Source organism: Gracilinanus agilis, chromosome 2 (assembly GCF_016433145.1).
Source record: "Gracilinanus agilis isolate LMUSP501 chromosome 2, AgileGrace, whole genome shotgun sequence".
Taxonomy (NCBI): domain Eukaryota; kingdom Metazoa; phylum Chordata; class Mammalia; order Didelphimorphia; family Didelphidae; genus Gracilinanus; species Gracilinanus agilis.
In genome coordinates this window covers 57,295,158-57,314,714 of record NC_058131.1, presented here as the reverse complement: position 1 = coordinate 57,314,714, position 19,557 = coordinate 57,295,158, and the positions used below count along the sequence as shown (strand labels likewise).

The window sequence follows — 19,557 nt, the reverse complement described above, 5'->3', positions numbered from 1 at the left end:
TTGAAGAAATTTGTTAGAATTATTTGGATGATTATGCAAGTGAGTCAACAACTAGGAATGCTTAATGACTTTCAAAACCCAGAAAGAGACTGCATCAAATCCTAGTACAATGCCATGTTCTCTTCCACTCTTTCTGGGTTTTGGAGCTTTCTGGTTGATTGCTATGATGCTGTGCTCCAAGCCAAGTTCTTGTGACACAATCCTTGTTTCTGCCCACAACTTTAATAGTAGTTTTATTCCCACTGTGGCTTTTTGAGTAAATATTGCTTTAAGTAGTACAGTCTTCTATCCCAAACATGCTCAACTGCTCTGAGATGCCCTATTTGCATAAGTAGTCTGGGGTAGTGACTTGGTACTAAGGTATCCGTAGTAGATTTTCAGACCTGGTCCTAAGACTGTATTTTATAGTATGAACTCAAATAAAACTCCCCAAAACATTAGTTAAAGGATAAGATTTGTTGTTTTTGTAAAGATAGTTCATAAGTCTTAAAAAGTATTCTCTCAAGAATATAAAAGGTTAGTTAAAATCATTTAATAGGAACAATCTTGGACAAGCAGAAATAGCTTTGATTTTGAAGGTTAGAGCAACATACAACTGGGAAGGAATCCACAGGGATAGCTAGACTTGACAGTCTGTATCTCCTCTAGAGATCTTTGTTTTAAAAAGATGACTGCTTAGACACATTGCCTCTTTGAAGCCACATGCCATTTCTTAAAACTGCTTGCCTTTCCACACAAGGTATGAGATATTATTCTATTTACATTTAAAAATATTTCTTTTTTCCTCTTCAGTGTAGTGGAAATGCCCATAAATCAGTCAGTGGAATCCCTCCCTAACATAGGTGTAGAACAGCTTTATTGATCTCTGGATTTGTCCAGTCATTTCGGATGTCGTCCAGATGGTTATCAAAATCCACAAGGGTTTCATAAGACCTGCTGTCCAAGAGAGATGCTGAGATCCTCTGGGCTTCTGGCCAGTCTTCACAATAGTCACTACAAGGTCAAACAATTTGGAATTAATAGTCTTTTCAAAATGAAAATAAACGTCATTGACTCTTTCAATTAAAGGAGATGGGGAAAAACATCTATAAGCAAAATATTACAAAAAACACACATGGAAAACCTAGAGACTGAATGCACATGTGTGAAGATATTTCACAGAAACAGGGCTGCAGAAAAGTTAAATCCTTGCTCTGAAAAGTTTATTGTAAAGAATAGTAAATAAATAATAAAGAGATAATATATGGAAGATTTGAAGAATGAGCTGACAAATTTTAAGTGAAAATGTCGATTTAAGATCAGATTCCACCAGAAACAGGGACTACTAAATGATCTAGAGGTAGCCCTGAGAGTGCAAAGTGACTTAGAAAACCACAAATTAATATTATGCAGGATTTATCACATTAAAAAATTTTGTGATCTACTTCCCAATGACATTTTATTCTGGTTTGGGTTGTACTTGGAACTGTTCTGGGCTTTGTGATGCTCCTAATTAAGATGATTGTTGAAAAGAAATCACCCAACAAATGATGAACCTGAAAAAACCCAAATGATAATGGTGAGCAAAACAGACTCATCAGAAGTGTTGAAATGAGAAGGTTAAAGCTGCAAATACTATCTTATATCAATAATGTCAGAAGATTTTGTAAATGGAAACAGGAGGATGATGTGGTGGGCTGGGAGAGTATAAAAGACCCACCAACATTACAGTAATTCCTCACATTTATAGAGTGCTTTCAGGTTTACGAAGCACTTTCTATGAAACAAATCTGGAAGGCAGGTATGGCAAGTATTACAGCCTGGGGGAATGCAGGATATGAAATAATGTGAAGTGGCTCTCATCAAGTAGCTAGTTGGCGCTGGTATCAGAAATGAGACTTGATCCAAGGTCTTCAAACAGGGTTCTTTCCAATACATTTTTTTGGGGGCAGAAGATATCAAGAGTTATGATCTTAGTTAAGGTCATAGTTAAATTTTTCTTATTCTGGGAATTAGGACACCTCAAAATTTATATGGACAGAGTGGAAAATACGCTGAATCATATTGAACAGTCTAAAAATAACTCATAAATAAAGTAACGTCAAGAACTCACTAGTGTGGATCTCTGCACCTCCATTTGTTTTCATGATGCTCATACACATGAATGGTGGGTTCTATGCACTCCATTGTAAACTTTGTGTTGTCTACCTAAGGTACAAGAATAAAAATACTAGTGTGAACAAACATTCAGAACAAACTGGGTAACTAAAAAGCAGCTGCCATCTTTTGATACATCTTCTGCTATCTCTTAATATCTCATAAGGAAGCAATGTATACAATGACCGAAGGCAAAAATATTCCTCCTAAAAGATGCTGATGCCGAGTATCTGACATGTGGACACGCAACATAATCCTTCCCAAGATAAATAGTCTATTAGGCAGAAAATATCTACATAAACACAAGCATTTTTTCAGATGAGGATTTCTGTTACTATGCTATTTCTATGTTACTGTCAAGCACAACAATTCTCCTTTAAAATCAGAACTGCCAAATAAGGCTCTTGATGAAGTTTGGTTATTCCACTGATATTTGCTTTGCTACAGGTTTCCTCAAATCATGCCTTCTTTTAACTTTCCCAGACAACACACTATATTGCCTGTTCTTGGTAATACTATTTAAAGGTAGGAACAGATGAAGAATCTGGTGTTTAAGTGAAGAAAAATTATTGAAATTTCCTCCAGAAAGGAGAAGTAGGGCCTTGTGCCAAACAACAAAGCTGGATGTAAACCAAAGGCTTAATATTAACCCCATTAACTCTAGGGGAAAAAACAAGATAATCAAATATTTTATACCATGATGAGTGCGGTGTCATTGAAACCCTCTGCGATTCTGGAAGCTACCTTCTCAGCAACCTGATTTGGACTAGAGAAGAAAAACCAAATAATTTCTAGTTAGTGTGTGTTATGGTTGTTAAAAACTGACATATGACAATAAAATAGGAATTGAAATAGGCTAGTAAAATCATGAGTAAAATATTTTTGACCTGAGCCAAATTTTAAAAATTGTATTCATTTACTTTTGGGAAATGGAAAAGAAAAATCAAATCTGAGAGACACTTCTGAGGGAGAGCAAGCAGGGCTGGGATGATAAAGAGAAGGACAGCAGTCTCAAACAATTTTAAGGTTTCAGGGTTGAGGGAATGCAAACTATAGAGGAAGTGTGAAAGGAACTTAAAAAAAATTGGAGGAGGGTAAGCAAAGTGATAATGAGTTCAATTTTCATGTTAGATTTTAGGTGTTGCTGGGACATCCCAGAGTTGATGATAATACGTAGCCTCATTCATTCAATAAACATCTACTAAGCATTTAATATGTGTAGTGTACTCCTAGAAAAATGGGATCATGGATCTAGAAAGAGGGCAAGAGATCATATTTGGTCATTTATATTTTGAAGTCATCAAAGTAGCTTGGTGGAGCAGTAGTTGTACAGCTCTAGACCTCAACTCAGGAAGACTTGAATTCCAATCCAGTCCCAGATACTCACAAACTGTATGGCCTTGGCCAAGTCACTCAACATCTATCTGCCTCAGTTTCCTCATCTGCAAAATGGGATCACAGCCCCTATCTCTTAAGGTTGTTGTGAAGATAAAATGAGTTAATAGTTATAAAGTACTTTGCAAATCTTAAAGTACTACCTAATACTAGTTATTATTAGTATTATTATTAGTAGTAGTATTAGAAGTAGTAGTAGCAGTAGTATTGTCAAATAGTGAAAATGGGATGAACTCAATAAGTGTCAAAAAAAAAGCAGGTCAAAGATTTTTAGATAGAAAAGAGAGAAGAGCAATCTAAAAAGACTGTGAGAGAACAGTGACAGAGATCAGCTGAAAGCCAAGACATGGCATCCATGGAAAAATGGGTAGTTTAAACAGTTTTTAAGTGGCTGTATTGGTCACTTGTAGCAAATGCTTTTTAAAAGGAGAAAATATTTTAAATAACATTTCTTGGGATGATCTTGCCTCCCTTAATTGTCTATTTCAAGGTAACCATTTAGAATAAAAATATATAAATCTTTGAAGTATTTTCCCATACTTTGTTAGTTTTTATAAATTAAAAGCTCAGGGACAAATTATTGGTATAATCTAGTCTAGTTAATGAAACAATAACTCCATCTTAATCACTTGTATAGGGTGTTTCGATTTCAGACCTTTGAAACTGAAGCATGTTATTTACCTTTTACCTTCATGGGAAAAATTTGAATTAAACATATATTAATTTAGAAAACAGTTAATTCTACTCAACCTGATGGGGGAAGGGGGAGGCCCGGGGCTGATGACAAGAACTTTATCCATGTTACTGAATATACAAACGTCTTTAGTAATGGTGTGGGGTAAAATTCTTGATTGCCTTTCATGCCAAGCTTAAAAAAAGAAACAAGGAACAACTAGGAAATGTGCTTACAAAGAAAGCAGCAGGAAAAAAAAAATCCACAAATGTCTAACAGATTAAGAGCCCTCAAATTCTCCCAATTAAAAAATAACAATATATGTATTTTTTGGGCCCATTTAAGAGACGACATCCTTCCAGAGTGCTCTGTCCCAAGGTATACTTAGCTTACAATAGAGAACAGAAAAGAGGTGTAATGGGAGAGACTTTCTGCTCCAAGTTCATGGGTTGACTAAAATGCATTTCCCAATCATGAGACACTCATGTTAAAATCCAATGCAAAAATGGATTCCAAAGTCAAATATAAATTACTTTTAGGAGTTCTTTTTTGACTCATCCATGTGACCAGCATTAATGTGAATAACTGAGAATTCAATTGTATTATTGATTAAAAGAAAAATATTAAAAAAAAATAAATTCTAGGATGGTAGTTTTCTTATGTGACCTCATCATATCCTTTAAAAAAGAAAACAAAACTAGAGGGGGAAGTAAAAGTAAGTTTATTCCTTTAAAACAAACAAACAAACAAACAAACAAATAAATAAAAGAAAAGTCTTTGATATACAGATTTCACATCTTGGTACTACCAAAAACCTCCAAAGAATTTATCAAGAATTAGTCCTCCTAACAGAGATAATATGTTTAATGATGTTTCTTGGCAGATTACAAAGTAGTAACAAAGATTTTGCATGGACATACCTGGCGTCTTTTATACGTTCATTAGCTTGATAATAACCAGCAATTACATAGCTATTATCTTTGCACCATGAATCAATCTGAAAGAGGAACAAAAAAAGGAGAAAAATATCAGTGACTTTTTTCTGGAAACATTATATCTCACAATTGCAAATAATCCTTGGCTACTCCTCTTCTCCTAGCTTTAGCTTAAGTCTTCTTGTTCGGCTCACCAAAAGCAAATAAAGGTAGAACTAGATTCAATCCTCCAGAAAGAAGGGTTTAGCTCAGTTTTTCACTACATTCATGACCAAGTGTGGAGTATGATAGTGTTTCTCCTCCCACTCTTAGCACAGGACCTCCTGAAAGAGCCAGAAGAGGCAGGGCTAGATAAGATAATGAATTATGATTTCTCATTCCAGCATAAGATACTGTATCAAAATTTACTGAACTCTTGTGTACATAGTTATGGGGAGTTGGAGATGAAATAAGAGACTGAAAGAGAATTCTTTGCTCTATTGTCTATCCTGAGATAACACTAATTTAAATACCCCTACTTTGTACCTCACAAGACTGAAGACAGGATTGTCTACTTTTGAATTGAATCAACAAAAGATTAAACACCTTACTTAGTACCAGGTAAGAAGCTAGCAAGGTACTTAGAGAATTCACACCCTTAAAAATTCAACCAAACCAGGAAATTGTGAACCTTTTTGATTCAATCAACCAGGAATCTGTGAATCTTTTTGATGAGAACTTAACCTTCAGAAGGTGAGAAGTTGATCCTACAGATACCCCCTGGGCAGTGCTAAACAATTTGGAAACTGTGATTGGCTCCTGTGAAGAGGGGAAGGGAGAAGTCACCATAAAAAGCAAGTCCCAACCTCTTGGGCAGATTGTCCAAGAAGATAGTCTGAAGAGATTGTCTTCTGGAGATAGTCACAGATAGTCTTCAAGGGAGCTTCCCTGGAGACTACTACTTGGATCATGGGCTCGGATTCTACTTGAACTCTGACTCTTGGATTACTTTGTTGGGTAAATAAAAGGCTGACCCTTTTCCTAGCTTCTGGAGAGACTAGCTTCCATCTTGGAGGCAGCCAAGTGTTTACTCACTACCAGCCTTCCTGGTTGAGAGCTAATTAATCTCTGTCTGGATTAAGCAGACCTGTTTTGCTTAGGTTGATAGGATAACTTCTCTATCTCCCTCACATTTCTCTTCTTTATTGTTTCCTCTGTATTATTTGTAAATAAATTTCTGACTCAAGATATAATACTGGTGACTGCATAATTTCATATAATCATTGTCCAACCATTAATTTTAACTGTTACCAAAGTCCTAATTCTCAAGAAGTTAGGAGGACATTTAGGAGTGTTGTAGAGGTGGGAACAGCCATAGACATATAAAGCCAAACCTTTTTTTGTCTACTTTAACAGAAAGGAATAGTAGAATCAATGATAAAAGAAAATGTAATGTGTAATTATTTTCCCTCACTAAAACAGATTTTACTTTTGGCATAATTCCATTACCACATACTCCACAGTGGACATCAACTTTGTCATATTGAAATTCTAATACAGTGCTAGAAATCAATTCTGATTTTGTAGGAGTTATAGATGAAACAGAAGTGACATTTTTGCCAATGGGCAATAAAATATAGTTAAAAGTGGAAGTGTTATTTAAAAATGACCCTTGTTCTCTTCCTTCAGATTTCTGAATCCTGTTTTGAGTTCTGTGACTACAATCACCTCCAAGGGGACTAAATGGTTGAAATGGGGAGGGAAGATAAAAGTTGAAAAGTATTGCTGTTTGATTGCAAAAACCCTCTAAGATGCTCAGTTACAGTTAATCTCAGGTGCCTTTTCTTACTCCCCACTTGCAGGTCTGATATAGCAAACCAATCATGATTTTGTTAATACCCCTATTATTCATATAAGAAGAAATCTCTCCCAGTAGGAAGGCATATTTTTTGAGCTGTTTTTCAGTGAGTAGTGACGGATTTGTACTAATCGTTCACCACTGTCTCCTTTCTGTCTAACTATGTGTAGTACAATACAATTAGTCTATGACTCTGGCATAGTCATTTTCCTTGAACAAGAAATGAAACCCAAACTGCACAGCCTCACCAGAATATGAGAATGGCAATATTGGGTTAGAACTATGGATATTCTTCTTGATATCAGGATTAAAGAACTCAAAGATCCTAGTTTTTCTTAACACATTGTATTTTTCATCTTAACAAGTTTAGATGAATTTGTATTAACTATTAGTTTATTTGGACCATATCTAAAATTACTCCACTAAATTCTACTTCAATGTCTTTTTGTTGCAACTGGCTTTTTAAAGACTAGCAGAATGCCAGCTCTAGCAGATCCTGCCAGGCAGGAAAGGCTTCAAGTGTGTTTCCAATGATGAGATTTCAGTCTATGTTTAAGCAGCAGACTACTTGAGTTCAGAGAGGCTGACTGGCCAAAAGTGGATGAACTTTTATTTTTGGTTATAGCACCTATCCAAATTTAACTTAAAGAGTGGCTATAATTTGCTTTGGAGATAGTCCATATTCTCATACAATCATAGCTCTTTAATTCCCAAATTCCCAAAGTATTCTCTCTTTTTTATCATATACCATTTCTTAATGTAATGAGCTCCATAAATTCCTTCTTACTTCAAAGGATCTGTAATTTCAATGATCTTCACTGATTTAGATCATAATCCCTCCATAATTAGCAGATGGTTTCATTAGTTGCTATATACCCCAAGACTCATTATAAAATAAGACCTACACACAAAATATCACTTGATTGTGTTTGTAATGAGGCTCTCTGAATTCTGCCAAAATGGGTCTGTACCTGAAGCCTTTCTAGTATAGCAGGCCTTGCTAGAAATGGTGCTGTACAGGCAGACTTAGATAAGCCAGGGTCACCTCTACATTATGGGGAGGCAATTAGGATAAGAAAGATGCTGGAAAATATAAAAATGGAACAAAATTCCACTACATGAATGTTTATGTAGTTTTGCTCTATTTAACTATTTTGTTTTAATTCTTAAGTGTACATACATCTAAAACATACCTCTTCTAAGCCTTGATAATGACACCTGGAATTGATAATTTAGATGCAAAGCTAAGCTCTGTTATTCTCTTAGTGACTTTGCACTTACCCTCTGGAGATCTCAGTTTCCTCATCTGTAAAGTGAGGGAGTTGAACTAGATGACCACTAAGATCCCTCCTAGCTCTACATCTATGATACTATGAAGTTCCACCCCCTTCTTCCCAAACTTCTGTTTCTGTCTTTCTGGTAAGAGCACAATTACTTTTGTAGTACCACAGCTTTCTAGCCGTGGAGCCATCTTTGATTCTTCCTTGTCCTTTCCCCCTCCCAAACAGTTGTTAAATCTTGTCAAAATTATCTCTATAATATATTTTGTGTCTATCCCCTTCACTCTACTCATATAACTACCATACTCATTGAGGTCCTCCTTTCTTAAAATTTTTTTTTAATTTAATTTTTCAATATTTTTTATTTCATTAAATATCTTCTAATTACATAAAAATCTTTTTAGCATTAATTTTTTTTTAAAATTGAGCTTTGGGGGCAGCTAGGTGGCTCAGTGAATTGAGTCAGGCTCAGAGATGGAAGGTTCTGGGTTTCAAATTTGGCTTCAGACACTTCCTAGCTGTGTGACCGTGGGAAAGTCACTTAACCCCCCATTGCCTGGCCCTTAGCACTCTACTGCTTTTGAACCAATACACAGTATTGATTCTAAGCCAGAAGGTAAGGGTATAAAAAAAAAATTGAGTTCCAAATTCTTTTATTACCTTTCTGCTTTCAAATCTCTCTTCTTTTCATATGCATCCACTTAATCAACAAGCCTTTATTAAGCACTTACAATGTTCCAAGAAGTGTGTGCTAAACACTGGGGATATGAAAAAAAAGCAAATATCGTGGCTCCTAAAGTAATCTAGAAGCACTTTCTTGGCTTAGCAGTATCAGATCTTAAACTGTACTATAAAGCAGTGATCATCAAAACAATATGGTACTGGATAAGAGATAGAAGGTTTTATCAATGGAATAGAGTTGGGGTAAATGACCTCAGCAAGCTAGTATTTGATAAACCCAAAGACATCAGCTTTGGGGACAAAAACTGCTGGGAAAATTGAAAAACAGTATGGGAAAAATGTTTAGATCAACATCTCATACCCTATACCAAGATACATTCAAAATGGGTGACAAATATAAAGAGGGAAATTATAAGTAAATTAGGGGACCTGTCAGATCTATGGGAAAGGGAAGAACTTAAGTCCGAAAAAGAGATAGAGAATATTACAAGATCTATTTGATTATAATAAATTCAAAAGTTTTTTGTACAAACAAAACCAATGCAACCAAAATTAGAAGGGAAGCAATAAACTAGGAAATAATTTTTATAACAAAACTCTGTCAGAGGTCTAATTTCTCAAATATATAAGGAACTAAGTCAAATGTACAAGAAATTAAGCCATTCCCCAATTGACAAATGGTCAAGGGACATGAATAGGCAGTTTTCAACTGAAGAAATCAAAACTACCAATAATCACATGAAAAAGTATTCTAAATCCCTCCTGATTAGAGACATATAAATCAAAACAATTCTGAGGTACACATTATACCTAGTAGATTAACCAAAATGACAGTAAAGGAAATAATAAATGTTGGAGGGAATGTGGAAAAACTGGGACACATGCATTGCTGGTGGAGTTGTGAATTGATCCTACCATTCTGGAAGGCAATTTGGAATTATGCCCAAAGGGCTTTAAAAGAGTGCAGGCTCTTTGATCCAGCAATACCACTACTAGGTTTGTAGTACAAAAATATTCATAGCTGCACTATATGGGGGCAAAAAACTGGAAAATGAGGGGGTGTCCCTTGATTGGAGAATGGTTGAACAAATTGTGGTATATGAGAGTGATGGAATACTACTATGTTGTAAGGAATGAACTGGAGGATTTCTATAAAAACTGGGAAGACCTCCATGAACTTATGCAGAATGAAATGAATAGAGCCAGAACATTGTACATAATAACTGAAACATTGTGAGATGATCAAATATGATAGACTTTGCTACTAATAGCAGTGCAATGATCCAGGACAATCCCGAGGGACTTATGAGAAAGAACACTATCCATATCGAGAGAGAGAATTTTTGGAGGGGGCAGCTTAGTGGATTGAGAGCCAGGCCTAGAGACAGGAGGTCCTGGGTTCAAGTCTGACCTCAGATACTTCCTAGCTGTGTGACGCTGGGAAAGTCACTTAAACTCCATTTCCTAACCCTTACCACTATTCTGAACCAATATGCAGTATTGATTCTAAGATGGAAAGGGTTTTAAAAAAAAAAGGGAAGAAAGAACTGTGAGAAAAGAAACACAAAAGAAAAACATAGATTTATTGCTTGTTTATGAGGGTATAGGATTTGGAGTTTGTTGGTTTTTTTTTAAACCCTTAACTTCTGTGTATTGGCTTATAGGTGGAAGAGTGGTATGGATGGGCAATGGAGGTCAAGTGACTTGCCCAGGGTCACACAACTGGGAAGTGTCTGAGGCCAGATTTGAACCTAGGACCTTCTATCTCTAGGCCTGACTCTCAATCCACTGAGCTACCCAGCTGCCCCCTTGGAGTTTTGGTTTTAAAAGATTACTCTATTTCAAAAATGAATAATATGGAAATAGGTATTGAGTGATAATACATGTATAACCCAGTGGAATTGCTTGTCAGCTCTGGGAGGCGAGGAGAGAAGAGGGGAGGGAGACAACATGAATCATGTAACCATGGAAAAATACTTAAAAAAAAAAAAAAAAAAAGCATCTTCTTTTGCTAAGAGGTCCAGTAGCTTCCTATTGCTTTTGTGCTCTAGTTCTACTGACCTACTATCTGGTCCAAGTCAAAACTCCATCTTCCTCCTGGCAGTTGGACATTCTGCCCCCCAGGCCCAGTACACGACCTCTCCTTAAAACAATTTCTTAGAATCTTTGTTTTTCCTTAAAGGCTCAGCTTAGGTTCCATCTACTTTGGAAGGAGTTCTCTTTTCCTCAATTGTTAATGCTCTCTACACACTTAAACTACCTTGTATTTAGTTCTTTGCCTATATTTGGATTTCTCTAGTTGAATGCAAGTCTTATGATGGTGAAGAATTGTTTTATTTTTATTTTAGTAGTCCCAAATACCTACCTAAATGATCCACACATTGTGACATAGTTATCAAATTGAATATAAAGGGATTTGGTACAATGTTCTTAGAGTTCATGTTCATGCTATTCATGACAATGTGTATTTGGGCTAAAATTCTATGAATCTAAGACTAAAGGGTAACTGACTGTGGATTTCACACAATTTGCTTTCCTCTTAGTCTTTGACATCCAGAAAACAAAACTTTGAATAGCATTCCAAATTTGGAAAGGCTTGAGATGACATATATTCTTTTTTTTTTTTTAAACCCTTAACTTCTGTGTATTGGCTTATAGGTGGAAGAGTGGTAAGGGTGGGCAATGGGGGTCAATTGACTTGCCCAGGGTCACACAGCTGGGAAGTGTCTGAGGCCAGATTTGAATCTAGGACCTCCCGTCTCTAGGCCTGACTCTCAATCCACTGAGCTACCCAGCTGCCCCCCTGACATATATTCTTAAATAAAAATAAAAATAGATACCATCATTTTTTTCTCAAATTATATGCTATTTAACTACTTTGTATATTTAATATATTTATGTGATGCTTTATTTATGTCAGAAACCTCTCCTTTCTTTTGTTGTATATATTTTTATATGAACTTGCTATATCCTCCTGTAGAACATAAGCTCAAATCATTCTCTGAATGGTATCTCCAGTAAGTAGCTCAAGAGCAGGAGCATAATAAATATTTGTCAACTGCTTGCTTGATAAACTTGTAATTGCATATGCTATCCTTCCCATTTAAATGTTTGCCCCTTGAGGGCAGAGACGATTTTTGCCTTTCTTTGTATGCCTAGCACTTAGCACTGTGTCTGGCACATACTGGGCACTTAATAAATGTCTACTGATCAAATAATTGACAAATAATTTGTATTATTTTTTCTTAAATACCTTACCCTTCCCAAAGTCCTACCTCTGATGTTTCAGGGTAGAATGGGGGTTGGATATTAAAGGCTAAAACAGCAGAATGCAAATTCTGACAAGTCCTATCAAGTCGGAAAGGATATGTCTATAAACTTAGGCACAGATTTTGTTGTCTGGCCCTAAAGAACCAGCCCAGCTAAGAATAAAGAAGTTCATTAGACTAGCCACAAGTTAGTAAATTTTTTTCCCACAGCAACACTCTCAATACCATTTAGTAATGTGTAGAAGTGTTACAATTGATGTTGGTTGAGGTAGGAACTACTGAAGAAACCCGATCATTTAAATTAGCTTAACACATGCAATTTATGAAATGCCCATTTATGGCTATGCACTCAACAAAGTATTTGTTGAATTTGTTACAAGGAATCTGCAAGAAAAACAATCCTGAACAACAAATACTATGAACACAGTCCATAAATCATGATATAGAAAGTTTTTACAGAACATTATTTTGTAATGGAACTTGGTATAAAGGGGTTTATATTTGTTGAAGCTACTTTGCTGAAATTTAAATGTCACTACTACGTACCAAGGTTATCATAAGATTCTAGTACAGCAAGAGAATTTCAATCTATCCACTGCTGTTCCAACATATGGATCATTGCTTGGAAATCCCTTTGTTATATAGGATTTGACCTTTATATCGAAATTAGTTTGTATTTGGTAAATACAGATAGTTGATTGTAGGGAAAGGCAGTCTCAAAATATGCTGGGCAGGGAAATCCCACGAGTTGGAAAATTTGTTGTGATTTATACATATATGAACAATCAAATGACTATATAAAGTCGTGATAAAATGCATAAAGGTACATAATCAACAAATTGCAGGTATTATTTTAGCTGGGGGAAAGTCTAGATTAGGGTGGGAAGAGAAAGTAAGAATAGGTTAGAAATGTGTTTAAAGAGGTTTAGAATTACTCTGGAAAGGTTTTTTGGAGAAGTCAGTTTTGAAGGAGGTAAGGTACTTGCTATTCTGTAAAAGAATAGTAAGTAGATATGATTAGCTGGGACAAAGAATAAAAGCTGCTATATAGAAGATGTGCACATTTAGGCAGGCAGGAATCACTGCATCATTCTGAAAAGCTGTAGTGGGTGTCAAGGGAATAAGGAGTTGTGGTGGCACAGCTAGATGAGCTCTTCTACTCCCTGGAGAGTAAGGTCAACAGTTACGTTACAAGGCAAAAGAAGGGAGAAGTTGTCCTGATCTCTGAATCGCTAGGTGTTCATTCTCAAGGCGCCTGCCCAAGGGGAGTGAGCCCTATTATTTACTTGGTTGCTATAACTCCTTACTCTGTGTGTGAACACTTAAAGATAATACAGGCATAATCTTTCTAACATTGTTCCTTTGTTTCATGAAAATAAGACATTAAACAAAACAATGTAACAAAGGCAGTTAGTTCCACTGGAACAAAGTTATAAATAGGAGATACTTCCTTAGATGGCTGAGATTTGGGCTACAGAAGCTTTTACAGAGAATCAAGAGAGAATATAACACCAATATTGGGCTAAGGTGAAGAGAGGAGGCAGAGCTACCTGATATTACAAGAAGGATAGTCTGATCTGGCCTAGGGCAATTGACAGAAAGAACTGACAGCTGAACATTACTGCAAAATGGGAAGGGGAATAGTAGCAATGTTATACAGACAAACGAGATTAAAAACAAATTACCAAGGGGCAGCTGGGTAGCTCAATGGAGTGAGAGTCAGGCCTAGAGACGGGAGGTCCTAGGTTCAAACCCGGCCTCAGCCACTTCCCAGCTGTGTGACCCTGGGCAAGTCACTTGACCCCCATTGCCCACCCTTACCAATCTTCCACCTATGAGAAGATACACTGAAGTACAAGGGTTTAAAAAAACAAAACAAAACCAAAAACAAATTACCAAGAAGGACAAGCAAATATGAAGGTATAAGAAATCTTAGATTCACTTCATAAATGACTCTGAAAACAGATGTCTTCTCAAATTTTGGTTTTCCTCAAATTAACTTTTAATTATAGGGGGATGTAGTTTATCTGTGGACACTGACTCATGTTCAGTTTTAGTCTTCTCCCTGTTACCAGAAAAGCACCTTTAAAGGGGGTTTACTGTGCCAGAAGAAGCACACAATTAAGAAGAAACCACCACTCTATCACTTGGTAACATACCATCCTCCCTTCCTATCAGTGAAGGATATTTACATTCCTTCAAGATTTATACTACAATCAATGTCTGATTTGACATATAGGTTCACGGACTCTGGAACTGGGAGAGACATTTCAATGATCATCTAGTCTAACTCTTTCATTTTACAGATGAGCAAAATGAAGCCCAGAGTAGCTAAATAAGTACTTTGCCTTAGGTGATACAGGGAGTAAATGACCACAGAGGTAGAAAGGAGAGGAGAGTAAAGATAGTGTGAAGGGAATAAAGTAATGGGCTGGGAGTTAGGAAGACCCAAGTTCAAATCCTGCCTCAGACACTTCCTAGCTGTGTGACCCTGGGCAAATCACTTAACCTCTGATAGCCTGACAAAAGGATCCACTGGAGAAGGAAATGGCAAAACTACTCCAGTATCTTTGCCAAGAAAACCCCATGAATAGCTATGATCCAAAGAGTCACAAAGACTCTGACATGACTCAACAACAAAGGGGATATAAAGTATTCAGAGCAAATGGTTCCTATCAGGCAAAGTATATTTAAAGGTCACTTAAATAAATGAAAGGGAGGAAAGTTAAAAGGGTAGGAGATATTGGACTCACTTGCCAGCAGAGTATACTGAAAGTGAATGAAGGTCAGAAAAGGAACAAGAGGCTAAGGTAAGAGGCAGAGGGGATAAAAGATGACCAAGGGGCCAAATTTGGGAGCAGAGTAGAAAAAAGTTAAGGACTACACTGAATTCAGGCCAAGAGACATTTGAGCAGATTAGCACGGTAGAAGCATACAGATTTAGTGGCATGGACTTGTATACTTAGAAAATCTGCCTGTAAATATTATATGGGTTTCTGCTACTGGGGTATAATACCTGCCCTACCTATCTGATAGAGATCACAGATGTGAAAGCACTTTGAAAAGTAAAAAATGCATAAAATCCAAGGCATTAGAAAATATAATAATGAAATACTTTATAAAAGTATCAAATAATGACCTTTGGTTGGCTAAATATCAAATCAATCTCTTCCATTTAGCAAAAATAATTACAATATTAAACTCTATAAATAGAAGAAAGCCATGAAAATAATCCTTCATTTGTAGAGGTTATCATGGATTTAGATGTTTTATTAAAATTATATCTTACACTGTTGCTTTACAGTATAAAGCTAAATTGTTGTCTAATTATAAACTTCTAGGTTTTAGTCCACTGTTTTTCATTGCCTTCAGGTTAAAATTTCAGCATTTAAGCTAAAATTCAAAATACACATTTCTTTCTTAGTAAGTGCTTTACTTAAAAAAAGTTATATTTATTCTCAACTTAAACACCAGATAAAGTGGGAACACCCACATAAATAGTAGAAACAGTTTGGTGTGTGTGTGTGTGTATGTGAGAGAGAAATTGCTCATATAGCTTGCATAGCATATATTCTGGCTAATGCTATTGTAAGGGAGTGAAAGCAGATGATAAAATACAGGAATAATTACTCAAGGAAACTAAAATCTCATACACCTTGCTTTGGACATTGGTAAATGACCTAGTTGCATGATAGCTGGAGTGAGGGTTTTGGAAGTCATAAAGTCCATAGAATCCTATTTTACATATGTACAAGCTGTGTGACCCATGACAAGTTATTTAACTGTTTTCAGCTTCAATTTTCTCACTTGGGAAACACAGATAATCTCACAGGGTTACTGTCTGTATAAAGCATTTTGCAAACCTTGAAATACAGAACTACATATAAATGTCAGCTACTATTATTTGTTGATTTATTTTCAAAATAATAATGAGAACAAATGAGCAAAGGGACAGTTGAAAAAATATCTCAGTTAGCACATTTCTTTAAGATGTATATAAGAATATTTTATAAACATGTATTATTCTCATATCCTTTTTTTTTTTTGTAGAGAAAAATAGTAGAATTATAGAGAGTAATAGAGTAATAGACAATAGAATCATAGATCTAGAGCCAGAAGGGACCTCAAGAGATCATCTAGACCAGCTCCCTCATTTTACAGATGAGGGAACTTGGGCCCTAAGAGCTTCAGTGACTTACCTGGGGTACAATGATCTATCTATTACTGCAGGTTGCCCAATACTATATCAGAAATCTTAGGATTCCCAATTCTCAAGCATTGGCACTGTTCACTCCTACCTTCTGTCTTGGAATCAATACTGAGTAAGGGCCATGCAGTGGGAGTTAAGTGATTTGCCTAGGTAGGTCACAAGGTTAGGAAGAGTAAAATTTGAACCCAGGACCTCCTGTCTCTAGGCCTGGCTTGCAATCCATTGAGCCACCTAGCTGGCACCAGAATTATCAATTCTTTAATACTAGAGAACATACTAAAAAAAAAAAAAAAAAAAAAAGCATTGATGGGTTAGCTTAACTCCAATAGCTGTTCAGAAATATGAAGTCATCTTAAGACTTATTTGTTCTTGGCCCCACAGCTTTGCTTAACTAGACTCAAAAATTTCTGCCAGGGATTCCTCTGATATAATACATATCTGGGTAACTGAGAAAAACATTCATTTTCCTTGGAGGAGTATAAGCAAAAAGGAGGGATTTCATGACAAGTTTTCCACTTTAACCTTAAAATAAAAAAATTTAATAAACCCAATAAAGCTTTTATTATACTGTTACCAAAATTCCTTTGGTGAAACAGGTCTTAAGAGCCCAACTCTCTCTTTCTCTGTTATGTTACCATGTCTCTCAGAAATTACTTTCTAATATCTATCCATGACCTTTTTCTAAATATTGCAAATATGAAAATTCAACACAGATGAGCTGAAAGAATCCTATTCCAACCAATAAATGAGAGAATGAATCTAATAAATGACAAAACTGGGGCTAGGAGAAAGAAGTGATTTGCACAACTTCCTAGGGCCAGTAATGGGTCCAGGCCAGACTCTAAATCTAGTTCTGACTGGAGCTACTTCCCACACACTAGTCCACACAATCAATCTTAAACTCTATGATGGATTTTGGAGAGCTTTCAAAAACAAGCCTCTTGACATGTCAATTTTGAGAACTATTAAATAAACTTGCAAGTCAGTGATAATTAATAATACAATTAAATATTTAAAACATAATCCAACTCTTGGGATGGTTTAGTGTCATATATAGACAATTATCCAATCAGCAAGTGTAGTCTGTTCCAAATAAAAGGTAGGAGACCAATGCTCTACCCCCTACCCCATAATTTTAAGAAATTCTTTTAGGCCTTTATTAATTATTAATTTGGACAGTTTGAAGCCAGGAAGGTACCCTTAATTTAAGAAGTTATCTAGTCTACTAAAGAGTGATCCCAATTATTAAAAAGTGTAAATCATAATCTTCCTACATAATACTTTTTTCAATTATTTTGATTTTCCTACTTGATTCCTAAGAAGTCTTATTTTTAAAAGCATTACCATACTTATGGGATTCTAGATTTTATAGGAGTTTGGAAGTAGTGAACTCTAGTGTAATTTCTACTAGGCAAAATGTTCATAGTAAATTCTATTTATTCCTTAAATAGTCTTAACTTCTTTATTTCCATATGATTTCAAAGAAAGCCAGAAGAGTCAGAGGTTTGCAACCTTTTTGAGTATGAGGACTATTTTTAAAATAAAAAAAATTTGGGAAATACACACAAATGCTCCAAACATAAGGAGAGTTAAATAGAGATCAAAATGGTAACGTCTGGGGTGCATATACATTTACTGACTTGCTATAATTCCAAGATTACTGATCTCGCTCGTTCAACCAGTCTGGAATCGAATGCCAAATGCAACATCCCGAATGAATGGCCATTCAGCCTAGCTAACTGAGGGGGAGCTCACTCATGAAGTACAGAGGGAGTTCATTTCATTTCTGGAACAGTTCTCATTTTGAGGGAGTATCGGTTCTTAGAGAGTAGAGTAAAATAATGGAAATACCATGCCGCACTTCGAGTCAGAAAGTCTCTATTACTTAACCACAAGACCCTAGGCAAGTTATTTCATCTCAAAACGCTGGTTTCCCTCTTTTAGTTCCAATGACATTCTGTGCTTCCCTGCACATGTGACCATCCCTTTGTCCTAGTTGTTTATCATTATATATATTAAATGAAAAAACAAAAAAGTGGCTAGACATGAAGGCTTGGGGGTTCAAGTTCTGACTCCGACACACTCTTGCTGTGTCACTCAACTCTTTAGTGCTCTGGGCAACTCCCTAAGACCCTAAAATGTCAAGGAGGCGCTGACCTTTAGCACTAGTGTAGGGTAAACCTAAAAGAATTTATTTTTATATGATGCTGATTATGGTATTATTAATAAACGTTCCGTGCTTTGACCTGTACAAGTAGAGTGAGGTGGGAGTTCAAAATAACGAAGGAATCTCAGCTCCAGTCCTAATCTGCTATATTTGAAGGGTTTTTCATTTTTAAATGCACCACGCCAGGGACAAACTGGAATCTAGTTTCCAGTGTTACCAGAGGACTTCTACTCTTCCAGCTCTGAGAAATATTTGCAAATATGGGGGTCGCCTGGCGGGATTCGAGTTTAGGTACAAAATCTACGTCCTATACATACTCCAAGGAGAGCCCCACGAGGCCAAAGTGAGCTTCTCAAGCCCAAGGGAGACCTCGCGAGCCCTCCCCAAGCTCAGGAGAGCCCTACGGGAGTGCAGACAAGTCCTCTAAGCCCAGAGGAGCCCCGTGAGGTGCAGACGAGCCTTCCAAGCCCTGGGAGACCTCGGAGCCCCCAGAGGCTCAGGCAAGCCTGTGGAGTACAGGCGAGCGTCCCTTCCACCCCCACTCCTAGTCGGCTCTTACCAAGGTGAGGGCCACTTCCAGCATGGGGGCCAGGGCCAGGGTGCCGTGGAAGAGGGGGATACAGTCCACGAAGAGGGTCTGGTGAGAGCTCAGGCCGCCGTGCGCCGGCTGCTCTTTGCGGGGCTTCTGCTTCTCCGCTACAAGGAGTCCGTTGACGGCGCAATGGGGATACTTGGCCCCGTGGAGCACCATCTTGCAGTAGGCCTGGGTGGTCAGCTTCACTCCGGGCATGGTGAGGCCTGGGCCTCGAGCCCGCGACTCCGGCAGCCGGGTGGCAGCGTCCCAGGCCGGCTTGGCCAGCGGCGACGAAGACGATGGTCCGGTCCGGCCCCGTCAGCATAGAGGGACGGGTTCCGCGACCTGGTCCCCGAGGCGCCCCGCCGCCTCCTCTCGTCTCCTGGGGTCAGCCGGACCG

At 37.1% G+C, this 19,557-nt stretch overlaps 1 protein-coding gene across 2 annotated transcripts; it reads right to left on the bottom strand.

Moving 5' to 3' along the window:
- Positions 1-517: 517 nt before the first annotated feature.
- Positions 518-19,510, bottom strand: EMC8 (ER membrane protein complex subunit 8). Of its 2 annotated transcripts, none has more exons than XM_044660549.1 (5): positions 19,143-19,510; positions 5,125-5,201; positions 2,833-2,902; positions 2,093-2,187; positions 518-993 (listed from the first exon to the last, which is right to left on the bottom strand). In XM_044660549.1, exons 1-5 carry the CDS (start codon positions 19,371-19,373, stop codon positions 834-836), a joined length of 633 nt encoding a protein of 210 aa, XP_044516484.1. In that variant the 5' UTR covers positions 19,374-19,510; the 3' UTR covers positions 518-833. The 2 variants fall into 2 exon arrangements, with proteins under 2 accessions (XP_044516484.1, XP_044516485.1); XM_044660550.1 differs by lacking the exon at positions 518-993 and adding an exon at positions 1,016-1,535.
- Between the last annotated feature and the right edge of the window lie 47 nt (positions 19,511-19,557).

Coding starts and splice junctions, on each gene's coding strand:
- EMC8 (XM_044660549.1), bottom strand. CDS start 19,373: ATGCCCGGAGTGAAGCTGACCACCCAGGCCTACTGCAAGATGGTGCTC. Junction 2,903..5,124: donor GAACGTATAAAAGACGCCAG/GTATGTCCATGC, acceptor TTTCTTCTCTAG/TCCAAATCAGGTTGCTGAGA. Junction 994..2,092: donor AGGTGCAGAGATCCACACTA/GTGAGTTCTTGA, acceptor TTGACCTTGTAG/TGACTATTGTGAAGACTGGC.